Genomic DNA, 24,046 nt, shown 5'->3' with positions numbered 1-24,046 from the left:
TTGGTGCCCTTAACGGCGGCGTTTACTTCACCATTATCGATCAGATCGACTCTACTATAAGACCGCTGTAGCTTTTCTAATGGAATCTCCATTTCGAAATAAGCTTGGCGTTTACCGATCCGGGATTGCTTCTCTGTGTCCTTCTCTAACTCATTCGCCCGATTCCCACTACCAATGAGGGTGTCGAGAAGGAAGTACATAAAATCCTATCACCTAAAGGCCAATAGAACTCTGAGCGATAGAAAGCAAAAGAAATATATATAGAAGATTAAGTGTACCCAAGATAAGGATTCGATTATCCACAGCTAAGAAGCATCGTATAGAATGCCGTTTCTCGAAACTGGACTCAGAAGTTCGCTGGCCGGCGTACGCCCGGCTGAGCCTTCTTTCAACGGTCCTTCGACCTATCACCAAGCATCGGTTGCTGTGATCGTAACAGCAGGGTAGTTGTAGCGACGAAGAGGTGGTAGACGCACAAACCAAGAAAGTAATTTCATGTTCCTTCCGTACACTCCTATATAGATCTATAGAATAGGTTTGTAAATTTTGACAAAAGTAAAAGCAATTGCATCTACCCTTGAATCTACAAATTGAATACTTGGCCAGACGCAGCTGTTTAGATACGTATTGTATTCACGTCAGATAAGTTCAAAGTATGAAATACCAAGAAGAAAGAAGACAGACAAATTGCGAGAAACGCTTTTTGGCATAATGGTAATGCTTTCAATATGTATACAGCTATAGCGAAGAGTGAACGCCATGGTAATAATCATAGCAGAGACACATCGCGTCCCATGATGGGTGGTTTGTCTACGAAGTGACATTCGATTTCCATGATACTTTATATACATTCATACCTAAAGGAATGAAGAGACCGTCTATCAGCGAGTCAGATACTAGTTGACGGCTTATCGCCTTCCGATATAAAGAGAGGGTATGATTCCATTACATTGGTTCTCAGGATTACGAGTTGCCGTCCAGTGGAGTGTAGCGTTTAATACAAAAGCTACATTCGCCCAAGCGTCGCAAACGTGAAGACACACTCGAATCCTACACAAAACAAGGATGGTCACCACGTGTCTAATCTATTTCTACCATTAGTTTTGGGTTAAATGTTTGATATAACTATGTCGTCGTTCTAGTATAAAATCGCCTTGCCAGCTAGCTACCTAAATTTTCGGATATAGTAAAGCAGGTTTAGGAGCTGCGAAGGTAGACGCGTAGCAAATCAAAAGATTGCCCGAAGTACATGTATGACCGGTTCCGGCAAAAAAAAATCTAGTATTTGCCGACATCACGTTCACATAATTCAGTATAGTTTAAAAGCTTCCCTCCTGTAACATAAACAACAAATGAGCTTAACTGTATTATTGTAGTGCGCAGTCTCACAAGCAATTTAACTCGGATGTAATCCTAGGCTAATATGCAGCAAGAGATCCCTTGGGATAGAGTTTCATGGCCTCACCTCTCTACAGATATACTAGCAGTGCGCTTGAAATAGGGGGCTAGAAAGCGCAAGTTTTTCTCTATTGCAGAAAGCCACATACGAAGAGCGAGAATAACGAGCAGTAATTTTCCCCGCCAAGTTGGTTATATTGTTGTAATAGCCGAAGCAGTTAGAGTCGTTATTAGCGAAGGTTATAGTGTTGAACGACAAGGGAACACTCAAACGTTCTAAGGCTTTAAAAAACAGATGGCTTTTCGGGACGGCTTGACCGATTGATCTCGACTATCTAGTGCTGTCGCTACCACCGCTGCTGATGCTGGTGCTGCTGCTGCCTGAGGACAAAAAGCTTTATTAGAAGAGAAGTAATAGAAGTACCACAATGAACGTAGGGTCCGGTGTGCCATGTACGCTGGCGATGGTAAGGGGCAGCAGCCCGACCTCCTCGCGTTTCTCATTCTTTTTAAACCGATCGCCCAAGTCGATGTGGCCCTTGTCTTTCGATTAGATCCTACTACCATCTCCAACCTCGCAAGGGCCATTGGGTTCTGTGGGAACCGGAGCTTCTTTCTTAAAGCTATCATTGCATATGGATAGGACTACAAAAAGGAGCTACAAATGTATAGGAAGAAGACGATGAGAGAGAATAACTAGAAGAACTGAGAAAAAACCAGATGACGGCAACGAAGTTGGTGGATAAACGATCTTTGGGGCAAAGAGATGACAGGCAAATTACGAGAGAGAATAAGAGTCTCTCTATAAACGAGGGCACAAGGCGGGCAAACACGAATCGAAGGCTTCACTCTTCGTGGGGCAAAAAGAAGGCAATAAATACCGAATAGCTTTTCGTCTTTGGTTACGAAAGGAAACAATGGCCAATAAAACTGAAAAAGGCGGGGATAAGCAAATTGAGACGAATTCTAGGGTCGTTGAGGCACACTAGCGGGTGACAGCTTTCGTCTATTAGCGGCCGAGGCACCGAGGTCCGAACAGCAGAGAAACCAAAAACTGACATAAGATATACAAAAGAAAGAGGAAAAGGCCTGACGACCTTGTGGCTAGAGTTGTCCTTTTTACCGGCCAAAATGTCTTGAAGACGGCAGGTGTAGGGGTATCGGCAGGGTCGGTAAAAGCGGCCGTGATAACATCAACGAAAGCTAATCCCAATGGTAATTCTAACTATCGCTCATGCTGCGATGGTAGTTCTCGCTAAACTGCAGAGCAACTCCGACGGTTTATTTAACTACATGTCTGTCTAGCCTGCTTTTTTTGTAGCTGACTTCTGTATCGCCGGAAGTTTCGCTTCCTGGTTATGTACAGGTACCTGTATGCGGGAAACTTTTGAGAACATCAATGTCTGCTTGTCTGGCCCGCCTCAGTGGAAGTAGCCGAGAGACCGGAAGAGGGATGAGAAAAGGCAGAAACAGGCAAGAAGAAGCGACCGAGAGCAAATTCCCACTCAGCACCATAAATTGAGTCAAAAATGGGAGGAAAAATTTTCGAAAAGAAAAAAGGCTACAATACGGGCCGATAGGAGAAGGACGTGCAAGGGAAGGAAAACCGTACCGCGTTTCGTTGAGTCGGGTTGAGCTAGGTCAGGATAAGCCGGTTGCACGCATTAGGTCGATAAAGAACGTGGAGCCACCAAGAAAGCGCGACCCGTGGGAGTGCGCAGGAGACTGAAAAATAAATTCGTTGGGAATCAGTGGGAAAACTGCGGTTACTTAGAGCTCAGACCGGGAAAGAGCGAGAAATAGATAAAAGGTAAGAAGGTTGGAGATATCAGAAAGCAAGCTGGCAAGGGGCGCAATTTAAAATTTGCGACGGCGAGGAAAACAGCATTTGGGATAAGAGCCGTTTGAGTGGAAAATAAGATGCAAAACAGGGAAGCGAGTATATAGAAATACGTGAGATAGTGTCTTCTCGCTTGATAGTAATGATACTATAAACCGAGATTTTATTCTCCGTTCTGAATCACTGTTTAGAATAACGTTTAAAATGCGAAAAGGCTTCTAGTCCAGTTAGTATTGTATCCAAGACGTAAGTTTTCTGTAGAGTTTTACCATATTTCACAGCTTCGCATGTTCTATGCTTTCAAGGTATCCAACTGCCTCCGAAAATATCGGGAATTGGTGGAGCCGACGGAACTCAATTGTGGTACACGATCTCAAAAATGAAAACTCGAAATATATCCTCACACCTGACACACATCTCGCCCAACAGGCGTAACATCCTATCGACTCGGCTGGGTAACGATCATAATTAGATTGCATCAACAGTTTGATGCAATTAAATTATAATCGTAAATGAAAAGAAACTAAATATCTCTAGAGATAGTTACCTCAATGTCAATTTTCACCCTACGCATAGGTAGCCTGAGGACTCGTCCTAAGAAATTCTATGGTAACTGGAGTGGGGCGTAACTGCTTCTATCAAAAATAGCACCATATGACAAAAGTACTGTATCTAATGTAAAGAAAGGTGTTCAATGCATATGGAAAATGACGTTTCGCCACATGCAATATAGCTTAAAAGCAACGGTTTATGTAGTCTAGCTATTTCTACACATTCGCTATTGTGTCCTAACTATACTGCCGTTGTTTAAGTTAACCGCGCACTCCTGTTACAGAGCGACCTAAGATTATCAGAAGGTAAGTCTGCAAGTGCAGAGAAGTTTATTGAGTTAGTTGTAGCGATCCTCTAGTAGAGGCGTCGCGTCCGACTTTCTAACACAATCGCGATAGGCATATGAATGAGTCGGATAGCGGCGCTATTTCATGATCATAATGTCTGTTGATCTGGTTGGAGAATTTAGAAGATACTTTATTTTGAAGATCGATAACACGTTGCATTTGTTACTTGCCTTTCTCTGTGAGATGTATCGCGCATCGTTTCTACCACAGATCTAGGAAGTAGTAGCACACGTACGTACGTGTATGATACCTATGCTAAACAGGATCTATTCCGAATCATTAGCATGCTAATGGAATTAACTTGTTCCACAATTTTCCTTTCATGTTCTGGGTCTCTGGCCGGCCATCTTGGACCAGATAACCTCTTGGCTATTTTATATACCTGTGTATTAATAGCTGTGACAGGGTAATTTTTGTTATGTCATATGGCGAATAGTGTTTGATAAATGATTGTTCCTATTTCTATTTCTCTTCTGATTCTCCTATTTCTATTTTCTTTATTTACGTTGGAATATAGCGAATCAGTGGGTAGACAACCGCAATAAAAAAAAAAGTACATAAATGCTAAACCAGTGCTCATAATAATACTGTGATAGATAAAATAATTTTTTTCTCCTTCAGAGAGCGGCAAGGGACCTCGCCTTGGATCTCAGCCTGAGTTCTTGCAGAGACTTTTGTATCGGGGTTGGACATCATACCACCGCCAGCACTGTCTGCTGCTTTCTTCGGCAGGCTTCTATACTAGCCCTTACGGCGACACGGCTAGCTGTCGAGTGCGTGCGCTTGTATGTGCGAGATTCTTCCGCGTTGTTGCTCAATACTTCTGCTCCTAGGAGACTGTATTGGATTCGTTTTCTATCAAACATACGGCGCGCGGCCACAAAGGCGACACCAGCTGACTCCCGACGCCGCTACTACCGCCAAAATCCAAATGGAAAGAACACGAAATCGAGGCAATCATTCGGCAGACCCAGCCCAACCAGGAAAGCAAAGCAGAACGGGTGGACTCAGAAAACAGACGGATACAAATAAAGGTAAGCTGGTAGTCTGCCGGCGGTCCCCTGATGCAACATAATCCAAGTGTCTGCCTTGCAAGTCCTTGCTTGGCGATGGCATATGTAGGCGAAACAGGCCAAATAGAAACGCACAATGGCAATAGTGAACGAATAGCAGTATGTCGAAGAGTATGATTGGAATTCGTTTAATTTTATTTCCTCTAACCTGGTCTGCGTTGTGTTTTTACTTTACCATCCCCTCTACTTTTCGTTACTTGCATCTACGATAAACCTGATAAAGGACGTGGGCGGAGGGGCAAACAGCCCGAGCAGAATGTGGGTGAGACGCAAAAGCGGAGAAAAACGAAGTTGCTAATTTTCTAGCTCATCTCGATGCTTCAGAATAAAAACAATTCCCTGTACAGCCATTGGGGGTAACCTTGCAAAATATGATGAACGTACAATACATCAGGAGGAGGTTATGGAGGATACTGGCGTTGTCGGCCGTATGAATGATATTGGGTGAATGTTCTGTTTTCATCTCAGATAGCGTGCCTCTGGTTAGCGATCACTTTTTTCAAGTGTTCTGGCCTTATTTTTTGCAAAACGTAGCTGGGCTGGTCTAGAGTCGCGCTCAAATAGAAGCATGAGAGCGGATTTAAGAAAATAATGCACTACGGCAGATAAAAGGTGGATTCGTAAAAAAGGTTTGAATCCGAGATCATAGTGTGTGAGATAAACGCGTATCGACATTCGACAATTTCATGTTGATGCTCACTTGAGATATTTTGTTGAATATCGATAAGGGCTTAGCGCTTTATTAAATGAAAACGCTGCTTTCCAATAATCATGATAAGAGAACAGAACAAAATGTATCAAAGTATATATTCTCTTTTGCTCCCTTATTAGCTATATTGCGATCAAAATTATATATAATAATTATCGATTTTAAAAGCAGTAGTAAGTAATATAATCGAAACTTATCTAGTAGGCAAAAATATACAGAAACGAAACACTATCCGTATACTGAACCAGCTCTTCCTTTGGGCACTTCCGTTACAAAACACAGACGACCTTGTCACGGCAATGTCTCCGTTCGTGATATCGAACCTATGAGAGTTGAGACTGAACATTTTGGTGGACACAGTCAGCCATTACGGCGGCGTCCGTAATGGCGTCGACGAACGACGCTCTATTGAACCGTTTCAAATGCCAGATATCAATGTAGATGATCTTACTTTCTATCTATAGAATGTGGACATAAATCCGTGTACTTTTCTGTAAAAGGGCTGAGGCTGCTAAACACCGACTGGGCGATACTTAAGTCATAGAAGTTCAAATGGTAAGCGTTAAATTACTTTCAGGCCGCTCGAAAAGTTTGTTACAATGTTAAAAGTTTTGAAAATAAAAACAACAATAATGAACAGTTCTATCTTCTAATTCAGTCAGCTGAATATGGGGAATCGTTTGATGGAGAAAAAACAAGAAACTTTTGCAAAACATTAAGAATGATTAAGTTTCTATAAATTCGATTAAAAATTCATAGAATGAACCGTCCATAAAAATAATGAATGTTTCATGGCTGTGCATGCGAATTCTCAGATAACTCAACCTGAGATTAATCCAACCCGCTGACCTTATCAGATTTTTTATGGGGGTGGCAAAGGGAGGGGGTATGTCCGCCAGTGGTTTATGAATCTAAGGTAAACATTTTAACTCTGCTAATACTACTCTATGCGATATAAAAATAGATTACCATCTGTCATAGCTATATTAATATGACATGTATAGAACAAGCTGTGGTGTAAAATCTCGTGCACTTTTCCAACTGAGGTTTGCGATACCGGTAGGGGTACCTATAGGCGGTAACAGCATTCGTTTAGCAAATCAAGGGCCTACAGTTCGGGATCCAGCCGTCGTACTATTTCGATCTTTTATCTCCAATCATTTCAAGTATCTAATTGGAGACAAATTATCTTCTACCGCCCACTATGTTCTATAATAGCTTGTTTGAACCAATATTACTGCGCCGGCACATATTATAAGCAGTGGGGTATACGACTGTTTTTATGAGGTCTATTTATTAAAAGATCTACACTAGAAATGTGCTTAGTGGTGTACGATAGAGTGTGCAATTAAACATTTTCGGTTACAATGGAAACCTCGTAGATCTAATTGCGAGTTCTAATTGCGTACGGTGATATACGTGGACTGTGAAATTAATCTTTGCTAAAAATGACATGAATGCAAACAACTTTTTCGTCATAATTTTCTGCTTTAGTGAACCAAAGCATCCTATCCACAATCGGTCCTCTTCAAAAAATGGTTGGACACAAAAAATTGCAGAAATTGTAGAAGATTGTTGTTGAAATAATTATTGTAACTATATTCAATTTTTTTTTCATTATCTGTGTTGTAAAACAAAGCCATGTACCACTAGGGCCACAGTCTGGTTACTACATTACTAAATTCGTTAGATTAGTAGACAACTCACCAAAGAATAAGATTTAAGATGGTTGTTTAGGGGGTCAAGAAAGATAACAGAAGGAAGACTTGCCCTGCATTTCGAACAACTGCTTAAATAAATACCCTCTATCTGGTAATTAATAAAAAAACCGACCATTTGACTTACTCATTATAACAACAGTACCGTCTCCTCTCTTTTAAACACAATGCGCATGTAAGTTCATGCACATACATTTTTTGTGCACTTATCTGTTTAATTTACAGGTAAATCATATTTTCTGTAGCAAACTTGAAGTTATCCTTTACAACGCATTCGGGTCTATCAAAACGAAGGCTATATTTAAGCAAGTTGAAAGGATCGAGCAGAGATGGAAACTACAATATGGATCGCATTTCCAATTACCCAGTTTATTACCGAAGGATAGAAGTAAGTCTAGGTCGGCTCTTTCTGTCGAGAAGGAAATTTTTAAAAACGAACGGATAGAACTGTGTACGACTCACATTTTTGATGTTTGTAGACCGTGAATTTATCCACTAACGCTTTAAAGGTTAGATGATTTGAAAGCCTTGAGAGCTGTTTTTTTCATCCTTTGTCTTTGTTAACCCGAAACTTTGTTTAATAACACGACGCATTAAAGGGGTAGAGGGTGGCATCCGATTCAGTTTGTTGCTGTAACCTTTCGGGTTCCCTGCCATCTTCCGACGCGCTTTGTCTTATTGCATGCGGATTTGGAATTAGCCCTGCGTCATCTAGCCTAAGTCTGGCCTAAGTCACTCGAAATGTCTTTCTATTGAGACTTGTAGATTATGAATCAGGTCGTCCTTTGGCATTGCAAGAAGGCTGCTAACGTTTCGACACTCTTCGTAGTTGTATTCTCAAGTAATTCGGTTTTAAATGTGGAGCAACTTCTGTATTTGGAGAGTCGTTCGCAAATCAATTTCGACCGCATTAGGACAACCTCATTGTCCCCGCTATAGTACACCACAACTTGAAATCTCGTCGTGTTCGAGCGTAAACCAGTCTTGATCCGTGCAAAGAGCCAGCCGACTGAAACGGTGCTTAACGGCAGTATATATTCATGTGTAAACAAGGACTCAAAATGGCTGAAAGATCTAAATTGTGTAAAACGACTAAGAGTTGTAGCTCATTAGGATGACCGAATTGGTGATTTCCCTTAAAAAAAGAACCACTAATACATGAAAAAAAGTGCAAGATCGTCAAACATTACCTGTTGCAATTTTTTATGAGGTTTCAAGTGTTTTACATCGCACCTATAGAGAATATTCCCATTTACCTCGTGGAAATCTTCGTTAAGCTGAAAGGTCTCGGAAGCTAAATGGAAATAGGTCGCGACAAGGACAGTTGATTTCAAACAGAAAGGATGTTTTTGATTTTCACGCTGATCTGTCTCGCCTAAAAAGAACTGATCTTTGCCTAAATTACGAAAATGATCGGTGTTTTAGCTATGCTATACGTTTGTGTGCATCATCTCTTGAACGAGGCTTCTCGTAGCAATACAGGTCTCGGATGAACATTCGCGAAACAGCAAGCTACGAGTCACAAAAGATAACCAATTTCTATATAGATATTTCACATGTTATACTTGAAAACCAGCTACGAACTGTCTATACCTCAAAAACTTATGGTGTTTTGAACATATTCTTTTTTTAGAGAGAAGAAAAGATTTTCTGAAAGCTTGTCTTTCAATGCATCAAGCTTCTTTGGCATTTATATACCCGGCAATAGACAATATAAGGCGTGTTAATGCGGTGCTGTTTATAATTTACATAACTTCGTGGCTTACGTAAATATTGTTTCGGTTGCGTAGTAAAAAAAAGACCTTACACTTACTATTAAAAGCAACACTATCAAAGTGAAAAATAAAATTTAAAAAAATGGTAATACATATATTGGTACTTTATTCCAGCTCCATTTCTATCAGTTCCAAAAGTAATTGTTTCGAAAGTTCACATAAAGTTTTTTCATAAAAGTACCGTTTTTCTGTCAGAGCAGACTTTCAGTTGTCCCTTCAACATCAGGCTTCGGCACCGCTCTTTGGTATCGCTTAAAGAACCTATCCAATCAAAATACGATGCGAGTAATTGAGGGGGGTTAAGCACACCTAACATAAAGTGGACACTGCCTAATAATAATAAATCGAGTCTGCGGCGGGGCGCTACTAGGGTATATTGTCGTGGTCCATATCTAAAAGCTTCATTAGTGAAGACCTCAGCCAGCGTGTACCGCAAAGCTTGGTCACCTGTCGGACGCATTTTACATACAGAATGGACTGAAAATGCGACCGTATTCAGGCCTGATCGAATTACAAGAACCACTAGGTCTCAGTGCATAAAATCTCAATTCTAATTTTGTGAGTTCTGTATCTTATCAGTACTTTCTGTGTGGCGTTCAGAAAAACCCGTATTATAGTAGTGTTTCTACAAAACTAGATTTGATTGTGCTTCCTCATACGTTGGAGTGAATAGAGTTTAAGTTCGCAATGGACAATCTTAAACAAAGCATTTTAAATGAATCGGTCATAAATTTACGCACAGAAATGTTAGTTCTTACAGGCAATATAGGTTTGAAATAATATGTTAGACCAAAGAATGTTTATTCGTGAAGAAAGCCATTAAATGCCGATTGTGGATGATAATTGGTACTTCTTACCGAAATTACGCTGACTTAGCTTAAAATAAAGAAAAAAAACCCGTCAGTGTTTATTTACATTTAAATTAAGCGAAGTCTTCCTATTTATTTCACTGACTGGACAGTGGCAGAGTTTAGAGCAATATCTATATATAGTCCTAAAATTTAAACGTCTTTTTCATGTTCAAAAGCGTGGTAGAACCTAGAAACTTCACCTAGGTTTCATACCAAGTTAATTAAAATTAAATTCGTTGAATTGCATGATTTGCTATGAAACTACTTATCATAATGGCGCTCATGCTTCTATTATCGAAATACAAATAATACTAATAATGCCGGATTTATACCGGATAGTAAACAAAGGCTTTGTTATGTTCAAGCGTGATTTCACCATCCTTTTTTCAATACCGATTCAAAATAAGCGGTTTAGATGTCATAGGTTTTCGATGTGTTTTGTTTATTTAAACCGATTATTTGTTCACATACATCCCGACAGTGGGAAATAAACAATTAGAAAATCGTTAGATCAGCTTTTATTTTTGCTACTACCACGCTTGCCTAGTATTAACGTTGTAATATATTCTATTTCAAATACTAGCTAATTAAAGAAAAGAGAGTGAACGCTTACTCATGGGAGATGTTATTGAAACACAAGTACACCTGGCGTGATATACTACAGCTTTAAGCGGATTCGGACCTAAAAATAGAATGTTAAGGTACAATATTTTATCTAGTGTATATTAAACCGAATTATATGTAGGTGCAACATTTTTATAACAATTATAACACTGACATGCTCGAACATGTTCAAATTTGGCGCCATTGTTGCGCGATCGCGGACGTTTTAAAATGTAAACAAATATGAGTCAGCTGGTGAGCCAATACGTCTTTCGTTGCTTGTCTGTGGGACTGTGGTTAGGTGTTGGTGTACGAGAGGGCGAACAAGTGGGCAGACAACGAAACGGCGTGACAGTGTGGGTCGTATTCATTTTTGTAAATGTTCTGCTTGATCTGTATGCGAGACCTGAGTGTTACCGTCGTGTGTGAATATTATACGTCGTTCTCGGTGTTGCCAATGAGATAGGTAGGCCGGCAATGTTTCTTCGTAATTCGTCTATCAGTTTCTAATGATACAACGAAAAATTTCGCCTTATTTTAGAGACCAAAGTGTCATTTCTTTCAACAATCTGGGGAATATAGCCACGCGAGTTTTCCTGATATCACTAATGAGCTCATGCCAGTCAATTAAGCCAAAAAAGAAGCCTTCGAGCCGTCTACTTGCATGGTTTTTCGTTTTTATTTATATTATTGTGGAAATACTGTTTACATATGTGTAACTGTATCAATATATGTCCAGATGGCTATTGTGTGAAATTTCCTTTAGGCAGCCGAACATACGCGAATGGTCGTATTTCCTATAACCATGTCAGTGTTGTGTTGTCGCAGCGAAGTAGCCGATTGAAAAAATATTTTTGCAAAGCGATGGGCGTCTAATGAGTACGGGTAGGTTAACGTTATTTAATTAGTTGGGACAAGAAAAATCGCTTTCAGCGTATATGTGAATGCATATTCTTCCAAATTTTAACTCATGTACTGTCTATTGTATTTCATTTTAATATAGCGGTGTGGGTAATACGGAATTTTTCAATTGTGAAACACTTAGAGCCATGAATGGCACAGTGAACTCGATCACTTTGAATAACCACATAATAATAATGTGTTGCAAGAACTATGAAAAAAGATGTGTTGAGGGCTTATGTGCTTCATATATGTAATACATGCGTGCATCCAAAAAGTATATATATTCCCTACAAATATCTAACATATATCGATCAATATCTTGTATTACAGAGATTTGCTTTCTTTTTTTAATAAAAGTTGATTAATACTCCTCGCACGGCAAGGCCAGTAATGATGATATATACTTATTATTTGGAAAATGAGCAACCTGTTAACATTTTCTCTTCTACGATATGTTGAGATACGTTGTTAAGTCTTGCTGATTTCCGGCCTGATTATACAGAGAAGAGCAGCCGTTGTTAACAGTACATGTTTAACTCCTACTGTCGTTTCAGCCAGGCCGCAGTAGAGAGATGGACGACCTTCCGTCATCAGCCGATCTCATCGTCCTTGGCACCGGTCTTGGCGAATCGATTGTCGCGGCCGCTTGCTCGCGGATCGGCAAAAGTGTCCTCCATTTTGATAATCGATCCCATTACGGAGCGCACTTTGCCGCCTTCAGCTTCAACGACCTCAATGAGGCTCTTGACAATCAAGCCAATGCTACCAAAGAGACGGATAACAGCGTGCCGCTTGACAGAAGTATTCCTAAAGGTCAGCATTTTGTGCCGGCAAGACAAGTACCCTTATTTTCGAATGTCTGTGTAGAACTGCGAATACCAGAAGGCTGCGGATGGACAGAGGACTGTTTGCGGAAGGATTCCCGTAAATTTAACTTGGATCTTGCACCCCGTCTACTCTTTGCTCGGGGCAAAATGGTAGAACTGTTAATCTCATCAAATATTGCAAAGTATGCCGAATTCAAGCTCGTTTCGCGTGTGCTAACACTTAAGAACGGTACCCTCGAACAGGTCCCGTGTTCTCGCGCGGACGTGTTTGCAACAAAAAGTGTGAACGTCGTCGAGAAGCGGGCACTCATGAAATTGATGACTGCGATTCAAGATTTTGAAAAGCAAGAAATATTTGCGGACTGGTTAGACAAACCTTTCAGTAACTTTCTGGAGCAGAAAGAACTTCATCTGACCGATAACTTACGCCACTTTATCGTTAACTCAATAGCGATGTGTGATGAAAGCACGCGGACAAGTCTGGCCCTGGCCAATGCGAAAAAATTTCTTCAGTCACTTGGTCGTTACGGCAACAGCCCGTTTTTATGTCCGATTTATGGTTGTGGCGAGCTGCCTCAGTGCTTCTGTAGATTATGCGCGGTGTTCGGTGGTATTTACCATTTAGAAAGGAAAACCGACGGCTTTCTGGTTAATAACAATGACAATAGGATCGTGGGAGTAATCTCCCAGGGAAAAACATTTACAGCTAGCCATGTCATCGCCAATCTGGATACGTCACCTCAACCGATGGCAGAAAGCATCGAGTATGTTTCAAGAGGAATAGTGATTGCTTGTGAATCGATGCTTCCTCTTGAAAAAGAGCAAATCACGCTATTACGCGTGCCTCCTGAGGGAACGCGGCAAGCTGTCACTGTCATCGAGCAAGGTCCAGGAATGATGGTCTGTCCAAAAGGCCTCGTTGTTGCGCATTTATCTTGCCGAAAAGGTGAATTAGCCACAGCGCAAGAGGATCTCAAACCGGTAGTTGATCAGCTTTACCCATACGACAAGCAGGTGTGGGTAGCGTACTTCAATACGCCAGATACTGCAAGCAAAGCTTACTCGATTTCTGGTGACATCCACAATCTATTCACAATGGCATCACCTGGTCTTCACTTGGATTACGACTTCCACATCGATCAGGCACAGCACGTCTTTTATAGTATGTTCCCAGAGGAGAAGTTTCTGCCAAGAGCACCAGACCCAGAAGAAATTATTCTGGACTTCGAAGAGCCTAGCGCAAAACCCGCTACCGGTGGGGTTGAGCAATCGACTGCTCAGTGTTTAGATGCGCCTGTATCGAATTTAAATTTAGAGAGCCAGCCAGGGAAAGATCAACAAGATGAAGCTTTAAATTGCGCCACGAATATCCGAGAAGATGTCGAGCAAAATGAAACGGGCATGAACTAATTAATGTTAATTTTGTACTGGTGGACTTACCTTGTGAAAATAACATATTTCTCTTTTTTTTTTTTGTTTTCAATGCATTGTTTTTAGTTACTACATGGATAGACTCGAATATAGGCGCCATCGGCAGGCTATAAACAAGTTAAAATTTCTTCTCAGATTTTGCTTGGCTTGTGATTGATAACATTAAGAGACTATGCATGATAGACATTGACGAGCAAAACTGTTTTTTGGTTAAAAAAAATCGTTAATATTTATAACACATATAGTATTTTACATGTCAGCTATGACGAAAATCTGGTCTTTGAATTGTCTCTAATAATAAAAGCCAATGCATCATACAAACTGTTTGTGTTATTACTATTTAGAAAAACACAGTACTCAACAGATGCTTAGTTATGCTTCTTTTTTTATAAATTTACTGCCCGAAAGTAGTATCAAATGAGAATGATCAAACCCTTTGCACCTGTTCAAGACAAACGGGGCTATATGGTGACCAACCGATAAATGGGGATACTATTCGAGACCCACTGTAAGGTAGCTCCAAAACGAATAATGTAATCATACTGAGCGTTTTCGTAAGAGACGTTTAATCATGATCCGGAGAAGAAGTCTTGTGATTCTCATCCGCAATGGACACTGACGGCAAAGAGAAACTGTGATTCTATCACAGAACACAGCTGTTTGTCGAATATACTACTCGGGTGATAGGGAACAACCTTTAAACTTGTCATCTATAAAAGTCAAAAGGCATTCTAAATTCTACCCGAGATTTGGCGAGCTAGACACCCGTGGCGTTAGATATAAAAAAAACTATATTGTTTGAGAGTCCATAATAATGAGGATATACTGACTAGAGGAACAGACAGAACCAGCAGAAAAATAAATGAACCTAAATTAGCGACCTTGCTTCGATCAAAAACAGTTGTACACGTTAGAAAGCAGTAGCTATTTCTATGAATTGTGTATCTACTTGAATTACTCGTTTAAAGTAACAGACCAGCAATGCGAAATTGGTTACTTAATGTACGTAGAAATTAGCTTGTTTCGATATAATCAGAACATGAGACAGGCTGTGATTTCGATAACACTGCATGTCCGTGATATGTGGAAGAAGCCACGTGCCGTCAAAAATGGTGATTTGAGCGTCCACTAAGTTATTATACTCACTGTATACCATGTATGCATATCTGAGAACTAATTGCAATACTCTCACAAAACAGATTTATCCTTAAAAATATTTGCTGGAAAACTCACTGTCTGTTGCAAAGAGGAGAAGGGACCGACTATATGCCTACAATTAGGATACCAACGGATTCACAGTTTTCAAACAAAAGTAACTAAGTTTAAAAACCATTATTCTAACTAAAGGCCGACCCTCGCTAACCACAGAGTTATGTCTTAACTAACTATAAGCGTATATTTTTTCCTTTTCCCTTATATTATCTGTAATCTCCACAATCCTTCGCAATTTCTTAAATTTCTTTTGGCAAATCATCACTTGTTCGTTGCCCGTTTTATGGAAGCACTGTCTCTCCGTCTCTAATAAATGGTCCATATAGAGATGTACCAAATGAGAATTTAAAATAGACGTACAAACTTTCGACCTTCTAAATCTGCAGTAGCTCAAGAGTTGCTTGCACACACAAGACTTTATTGCTTGTCTTTGGAGCTTCAGTTCCACGGCTGTGGAGCGCACACATTTGGTTGGCTCACATTGGCTCAATAGGCCATTTCTAATTAATGTTACAAGGTAACTATGTATCTGGCTGCTTTCCGCCGTGTGTATGAAGGTAACACGACAAAGTAGTGCGTTTCATTACTGACTAGCAACATTTATATGTTGAAAAATCGACTTTAATATATCTCTAAATGTTTTATTATTTTTGTTTTTACATAAGCAGGATACCTGTGCATATCTTTGTCCCTAAACGGAATTGGTATTAGCTTTGATATTTAACAGACACGATTGAGGTAAAGCGGAACTCTCATATTCGAATTTTTTGTGGTACATTCCTTGTCATGTAGAATGGATCAAAAACTTATCCCAAAATAACTTTAGTTCATTACATATATTTTTAGTTTTCTGTTAACTAATTGGATTAACGATAAAAATAATTAAAAATAGGCGTTTGCAGTAGCACCCTGTGTACCATCACACATGTAGCGTTGTGTATGTAACACATAAATGTGGTTATTTTTTAGCTAATCCATATAGAGGACCTAATTGAAGCTTTGTCATTTGCCTAACGTGTTCGTTTGGCTCTACACTTACCAAGCTCATTTCATTCATGCCGCTTAATGAACTGTGTATAGACAAACTGCCCTCAGACCTCTTGAATGTAGGTAATAAGCGACACAGAACATGCTATTATTGTTACTATTATATACAAGAATATAGTAAACGAAGCCTAAAATTGAAAAACAGCTTTTTCAATGGCATCGTATAGCGCATCGCTTACGAAGCCGACTAAATTTGCTGTGAAGTGTCTAGCAAGCAAAGATGGATCAACTTAACTGAAATAAACACACACGTTAAATGTAGCGTATGCTGCCCTTCGTGTGAAAGCATTCAACGAACCATACCCCAAATAGGCTCTGCATTGATTTGAATCAAGTTTCCCATTCACTTTTGTTGCAGCCGAACGACCATGTTTTCTGTAGCATATACTGTGTATTTCAGTTAATTGGCAACGCGTACACAACGATATCCAGCACGGTGCGCTGCAGTCTACCTAAAGTCGCCCCTCAGCTATTGTTACTGTTCGCGTCTTCATGCATGCGTGGCATTTCATGCAATGTAACGTGCTGCCGAACAATTTTGTGAGCCTACATAGTTAATGTCTATGCGTGAATCGACGTACACTAACGACAACACGTACCTGATTAATATAGGTACAATTAGCCAAACCAAACAAACAATCTCGTGATTAACTGGATTGACAGTTTTATCTAGATCGTTTATCGTTCAATAGGGCTTGCAACAGTTAATTTTGTGTTTTGTCATTGTTGAATAGGAGTGTCGTTCAAGATGCCTACCAAGGCATTAAGAAACAGGCTTGTTGGTGCACTCTGGCCGCAGTCGTTAGCAGGACGTGGTTCTAGATTTCTTACGCCAGATGACATTGGGCGACCCAGTAAGGCCGTGCGCACCGTCCATTGTGTATGGCATAAAACGCAAGGCCTGCTCGGGCTACCAAAGCCTTGGATGGACCGATGGAATCTTTTGCAGCAGGAGCAACAAAAGAACAACGAAAACCTATTTGGTCCTATTCACAACGAGTCAAAAAATTCGATTTCTTACCGGGCCAAGCGGAAATCTATTTATGTTTATCCTGATCTTAAAAAATGTCCACCAGACCCCCAACAGGCTCGGAAGGCGCTCGAGGTTCTCAGTGAGCCGGGTGAACCTGTAAGCAAATATGAAATTCAGGAAATCATCGGCGGGGGCGGCTATGGAACGGTGTTTTCCGCGAAAGAACGGGATAACGGGAAGGATGTAGCCATCAAACAATGCGATCCACACTACGTATCAAAGCTGCCTTCGCTTTTTTTGAATGAGCTATTAGCCCTAAGGATATGCAAGCACCCGAACGTTGTATCGCTTATTGCATGCCATATGGCGTTTCCAATTGATGAAGATAGTAAACTTAGCAACAACCTAAGTATTTCGGTTCGTGTCCCGTTTCTCGTTATGGAGTACATGGAAACATCGCTCTACAATCTGTTGAACCTGGTCTATCCGGCAAATAGTTTGCCTGAGAAAATGGCTACGTTCGTTATGCGTGAAGTACTTACAGGAATGGCATTCCTTCATCAAAAAGGCGTAGTCCATCGAGATCTCAAATCCGATAATATACTTCTATCGAGAAACGGTAAAGTAAAAATTGCCGATTTCGGTCTCAGCTGCCGGTTTGCCTATCGCGACGAGGAGTTCGAATCGACTATAGGCACCTGTTTATGGATGTCACCAGAAATGATTCAATGCAAGCCGTATACGTTTCGAGCCGATATTTGGTCTCTGGGCATACTGTTTATCGAACTCATAGACGGTGAACCACCTTACATGGATCTACTTAATGGAGGAGAAGCTAAGGACGCTATAATGAAGCTTATCATTGTCCACCCACCAGTGCGGCCAAAACGAGAAATTTCGCCTGAGCTTGAAGACGTTTTTAGGGCAACGCTTCGATATCGATCGGAAAGACGCTTATCATGTACGTCGATCCTCATGATGCCGGCGCTACAAAACGTATCGTCAATGGATCGATTTGCCAGTTACGTAAGCTCTGTTCTCAAATTTTAACACTATATATACGGCTGCAGGCAAAATAGCAACTCTGACTCTATGCACCATCTCGTGGTATGGTACTCTTATTTTATTTATTGATTGTTCTGTATGTATAAGGATCAATAATGCACATTTGTAGCTTGACTGAATCTTTTCTGATGATAATACAAACGGACTTTACTTCACATTCTGCGTATCGCCACTGAACTAATTGTTTCCATTGTGTTCAACGTAATCGAGTAGTCGCAGTGGTGTGGTTTAGGGTGTAAGGGCCGCAACGATTCGTTTGCTAGTTGATAGACACCGTGAACAATAAACTTAATGTATTGATTTACGCATGATACACTAGGAACATGTTGGATCAAAAGATTTGTCTTTTTTGTGCAACTCTTAAGCTGTATCGTTCCGTAATTGGTTTCGCGTGGCCAGGCAATTACTCAGTTTTCTTTAAATTCTAAATTATGCGAAATTTGTTAACTTTTGCTTGACCAATCACCACGGATAGTGTCCCCATAATGGTACAGTACTAACGTGTTTTCCTACTAAATTTGAAGACGCCTAAGGTAGCTTAGATTCAATATGTAGTTCGTTTTGTGTTGGCTCAACCATTTGAATTAATATAGTATAATGATAACTGCAGTACCGTACGTAAAATCCAATTTATTCATTTGTTCTAAACGGCTTTAAATGTATTCATTATCCTAACAGCATTTTTGATGTTTCAGCGTTCAATCTCTTCATAGAAATAGATGTATAGTATAATCGGTACGGTGCCTAATTCTAGGCATTTTAGTGCTTTCTTTCCCGTGGCTACGTCTTTTGCAGCCCAATATGCTAATCGCTTCATATCCCTGCTCCGACTGACCACTTCCGTAATCTGAGCACTGTCATCTGAACACACGTCATCACAGTCATCTGACGATTTTCGCGTTTTCACACTCCCATCTATCGTCGTACAACATCCTCAACATCATTCTTTCGTCGAGTATTTATAGTCTGGCGATCCTCGTGCGATATCCTGTATGACACACATCTGATCTCCATTCCGCTAAGCTTTTTTTGATAACGCTTCATGGCTAAATCCTCTCTTCCAGTCCTTGCTTCGAAGCGGGCGACCATGCAGACTACCTTTCAACGCCACTTCAATACTAACGGTTGCCCCAGTCTGCGTTTCCGGCCTCGTACTCGAACAGCTAAATTTTCAAATTTAATTTTTCAATGAGTTTCACAGATTTGTTCGGGGGCGAGTTTCGTCACTTGTACGTTATAAGGGACTGGATCGTCCAGATTGACAACATATCGACTAGAGGCTAGGGCACTTATACCCTAGCTGCGTTTGAAATATCGGCAAACAAATTATTTGCATTCTCAAAAAAAATATATATATATATTTATATATACATATATATGTGCATTAGTATTTACATATTATTCTCAAACATATATAGTTTCTTTATTCGAGTCCATATATGTAGAAAATAAGCGTAGAATATATCGTAGGCGGGATTAATAAAAAATAAATAAACAAATGACTTTAGCACGCATTTAGAAATTACGGAAAAAAAACTACCATAGCTGGATTTTTTATTTAAAAAAAATATTATTCAACAGCCAATCGTTGAATTTGGTCTGTAAGTGTATGTCAAAGGTGTATGTTCACAGCTGAATTTTCTTTATTCACCCACGTTAGTTTTTGGAAGTCATGGTCAGTTTGCCAGTACTAACACGCTTTTAGCAGGAGATTACCAACGCGATCAAAAATAAACAGCCCTGCCTTGTTATACTTCCAAGTGTTGTAGCTGCTTTCAACGGCTTAGGCCTGTCGAATTTCGCGCAAAGATTAGAATGAGTGGGGTGCACACCAGTGACAATTGATTAGTCCAGATTATTTCCCTCTGCAAAAAGTCAGCAGGCACTTAACATTCGTCGAATTAGGCCTTCATAGGAATAAGATTTTTTACGATCATTTCAAGATTCGGTTTCCAGGTTTTACATGATCATCTGCTTTTCAAATTACATTCCGCTTAAAATATTGGCCAATAATTATCTGTAATACTATCGCTTCCGTGAGTGACACTTCGATGGTTTTTCATATCGAACCTGTCAGGGTCGCCTGAAAAATACAAGTAGCTCCTGTGCATGTCATGGAATCTATTGAAGCTTTCAGGATATTTCGTTTTCTTATTCATATTAATAAAACGGAGTCTATACTGTTCTTCTCGCCTCGGAATGGTCAATGCGCAACATGTACCACTTGGTAGAGCTCGGCTTCCATTGTTCCAGAGCATTAGATGATTTGGGATCAATAATTTAATTGACACTTGTATGCCCAAGAATCAAAACAACAACAACGAGGGACATCAAAATGATGGACTTGCTTTATTGCTCAAACGTCTAAATGCTCTACTATTATTGCCGAACTGAAGACTAGCAGAGAGAGTGCTGCCGCAAGTGAAGTTCTTCATATTGTTAATAAGGTGCCATTGCTGTCTGTATTATTTTGTACACTCTTAATGTGAAAAGGTTGAGAATATCTTGTAGGGTTCGGATCGTCCTGGATTATGTTTTGAAGGTAGCACTTGGCAGGAGCCATAGAGCCTTCCTGGATGACTGGGTACCTTGAACAAACTATTTTCCATAGATAAAATGTCACGCCTGCAGGTGTTTCTGCTATTATACTATATGCAAAGTGACATTTCTTTTCCATTACTTTTAAGGGAGCTTGGATATAGTCAAAAATGCAGTTCTGTAAATAAACGGTTGTGTATTATAAATGGTAAACACAGCGTTGTGTATTATACAATAGAAGAATAGTCGAAGTATTATAGTATTACTTGAATTAAAACAGATACCGATACAATATTCGGGACAAAGAAAAGTGTGTGTGTTTAGTTATAATTAGCGTAAGGTGGCTAAAATCTCTTACTACCATGACAGATATTTACAGGTGAGACCTGGCCTCCATAAACGAGATCGACGTGTTGCCTCTTCAAGCATTTAGAAAAAGTGTCACGTTATCAAGCAGTATAACAGTGAAACAATTTTCCATATTGTTTGGCTGAAGTAGATTCGCGATGGTTCCCTAACTTGGGCAAGTTAAACGCTATAATATTTATTTCATAACTCACGCCTCGCGAGTCGCGCAATGTCAGCGACGCCCGTTTGCTTCTGGCGAGTTTTGGCTCCCAAGTATCTGAACCCGAATGCCGAACAAGAGGCAAGTTTGTTTATTGCCAGTTCCTTATATGCATTTCACAGCCGTTCGCAATCGACACTTGGAGGCCTGGATGAATCTTCAAGACATTTTGCTCACACTCGTTTGTTCTCATCTTTACCTACACGCAGTTACTACTTTTCTTCGAGTCTAGATAAGAAAAAAAGAACGCATCATTGATGTGTCGTGTATCTCTACGGTTGTCCATCACCCAACCGCATTATAATCTGCATATGCGAGTAAACACATATTGCATTTTGAATAACTGTTAAATGTTTTCTTTCTGGCGCCGAGTTTCTGGTTAGTTCTATCAACCAGTGGTTATTCGATGCATGCCGCTAAGCTCGTATAATGAATGGGTAGACGTTAGCGATGAATAAATCTGACAAACAAATGATTGAGCTTGATTAACAGCTAGTACCTTCCAGAGCATGCTGGTGATAAGCCGGTACGTATACTAATAATATGAAAAGTGCTCTTTAGCTTCCTTCGAGTTTTGTAACTGGGATTTTTTTTCATTCACTCGTTTGTTATGCCAGAAAGAAACGTTAGATAAAAAGTAAGAAACGTTGAATAAAAATACATGCAGATGCTTCTATTATACGATAGAAAAAAGCGTTAAAAATTGAAAAACTATAGGTCGAGGTTTTAGATGCACTGCCTGTGTATCGCTGCATTGTACTAAACAATGTAGAATTTCTATATTTAACTCTAGACAAAATTTTCTTGGCTGTTGTTGCGACCGAAGGATATTTGCAGGGCACGCGCGAACCCAAACTCTGTGCATGGCCTTTGTTATATACTTGGATGAGGAACTTTTCAAATTTGTCTTATTGAATGCCAAAAGAAAGAGGATATGTGCGCGACCACCGCGAGGCCACCAAGTAGAGTCGTTCTGAATCTCTTTTCTTTATTCACATAGCAGTTGTATTCAATATTCCTCTCAGTGCCGCTTAGGGACGCTGCTTGCCCTACCATCCGCATAAGTAAACCGATATTCGAACTTCTAACGGGAATTTGTAACAGTAAGGCGTCAAATTAAAACATAATCGAATGTTTATCTATACTTGAATTGTTTAGACTTTCGTTAGCTTAGAGCCTCTACTGCTTTTAAAGAAGGTTCTTTTTCCCGAAAGAACGGAACGAATCTCTACGCGTTTACTAAACATTATGCAAAGTTTACGTTATTGTAGGTACCGTTATATAATGCAACGTATAAGCTTCCTCGTCTATTTAACGCCTGTTACAAACACGGCCTACAGGAGAGATCTGCCATGGGCAGCCAAGTAGTTTTCATCTTGTATTGACAATAAAGTTGACGCTTAAAGAAGTCCTTTTTACTGACAGTACTCTGGGTAATTTGTTAATGTCAGGAGACACACGACTACTGGCCTTCTTCAGGTTCGCTTTGAGGCGACTAGTGAAAGACAGATGCACTACCAGATAGGACGTCTCGCGATTCGGAAGCTAGTATTTAGATCCAGGCGGTACGGGAACATAGTTGCTATGGTTCTCGGCTCTTTTGAGAGGCGTTCTTCTTGAACTGCTTAGTGTTTAAGCTTTAAGCGCGCGACACTGTCGTCAGGTCCAACTTGTCTTACTCGATCAGTTGTACCGTTTACCTATAGTTCGGTTGTGAGAAAATGGCCAACGTAGAGTGACACCGGCGGTCATTTCGTACATGCTTGGATTTTAACCGCAAAAAACTTAACTTTAGCCCATAGGGAAAAAGCGCTTTCTCAACTACGGCGTGTACTCTGACAGCTCGTCGACCACTGCTCATCTACCAACCCATAGTTGTCATTCCTACTCTGAACGCTGCAATGCGTTTTGTCATTGACGGTAACAGAGCGCGTGAACGGTGTGAGTACCAAAAGTGAAGATGTTCTACGCGGAACCCAGCTAATTTTTTTCTACTATATTATTATTATTATTATTATTAGTAATTATCTATCATAGTTCATTATTAGGGATCTCAGCTACTTTACTAAAAAGATGAAAACGAAATGGATAAACCGTACTTTCGATACGTCTCTACCTAATATCACTTGCACGAATTTAGTAGAGAACAAATGATGGGTCCTTATTGCTTTGCATGCGATTATCTATCGTCGCTTTTTATCAGTTTTTATTATCAGAAAGTGAGTGATGTTTACAGGTGGACCAGGGCACGGTTTTTGCTAGACATGTTAGGCATAGAAGTTCCATCCAGTTTGCACTGATGCCGGAGCTGTCACCGGAAACCCGTCAAAAAAAAACTAGAATAAGGAAGAGAACGAAGAATTTTTATGACGCAGGGCAGTAGCGCCCTGCTTTGCCTTTAAGATAAACGAGCGATTCGATATACGGAATACAATGGTAGACAACGTACGTAGACAATCTGGATGTACTGATTCGAATCTGGCCTTATAATTACATATGTGTATCCGTATTATAGAGAACTGAGAAAAATAGTCAGTGACCGCTTCAATGCTGACAAAATCAGGAGAGTTTGTAGCGCAGTGTTAAGATTTAGGTAAGTGGAAGTTTCGGCATCGT

General features: G+C 40.2%; 2 protein-coding genes across 8 annotated transcripts; both read left to right on the top strand.

Moving 5' to 3' along the window:
- The first annotated feature begins 4,793 nt into the window (after positions 1 to 4,793).
- On the top strand, positions 4,794 to 14,348 carry Rep (Rab escort protein). 7 transcript variants are annotated; one of them, XM_022805457.2, is made up of 3 exons: positions 11,133 to 11,332; positions 11,633 to 11,751; positions 12,328 to 14,348. In XM_022805457.2, the coding sequence occupies exons 2-3, from the start codon at positions 11,742 to 11,744 to the stop codon at positions 14,004 to 14,006; spliced, it is 1,689 nt and encodes a 562-aa protein (XP_022661192.1). In that variant the 5' UTR covers positions 11,133 to 11,332; positions 11,633 to 11,741; the 3' UTR covers positions 14,007 to 14,348. The 7 variants fall into 7 exon arrangements, with proteins under 7 accessions (XP_022661198.1, XP_086842836.1, XP_086842838.1 ...); XM_022805460.2 differs by having other exon boundaries at positions 12,324 to 14,348; XM_022805463.2 differs by lacking the exons at positions 11,133 to 11,332; positions 11,633 to 11,751 and adding an exon at positions 4,794 to 5,171 and having other exon boundaries at positions 12,324 to 14,348.
- A 2,223-nt stretch (positions 14,349 to 16,571) lies between these two features.
- LOC111250351 (uncharacterized) lies at positions 16,572 to 18,661 on the top strand. The gene has a single exon (XM_022805468.2). It carries the CDS (start codon positions 17,035 to 17,037, stop codon positions 18,307 to 18,309), a length of 1,275 nt encoding a protein of 424 aa, XP_022661203.1. The 5' UTR covers positions 16,572 to 17,034; the 3' UTR covers positions 18,310 to 18,661.
- Positions 18,662 to 24,046: the final 5,385 nt, after the last annotated feature.

The sequence above is a fragment of the Varroa destructor genome, unplaced genomic scaffold (genome assembly GCF_002443255.2).
Source record: "Varroa destructor unplaced genomic scaffold, Vdes_3.0 BEIS01000004.1, whole genome shotgun sequence".
In the NCBI taxonomy this organism is placed as follows: domain Eukaryota; kingdom Metazoa; phylum Arthropoda; class Arachnida; order Mesostigmata; family Varroidae; genus Varroa; species Varroa destructor.
Note: the sequence above shows the minus strand (reverse complement) of the source record. Positions and strands in the feature narration are given on the sequence as shown.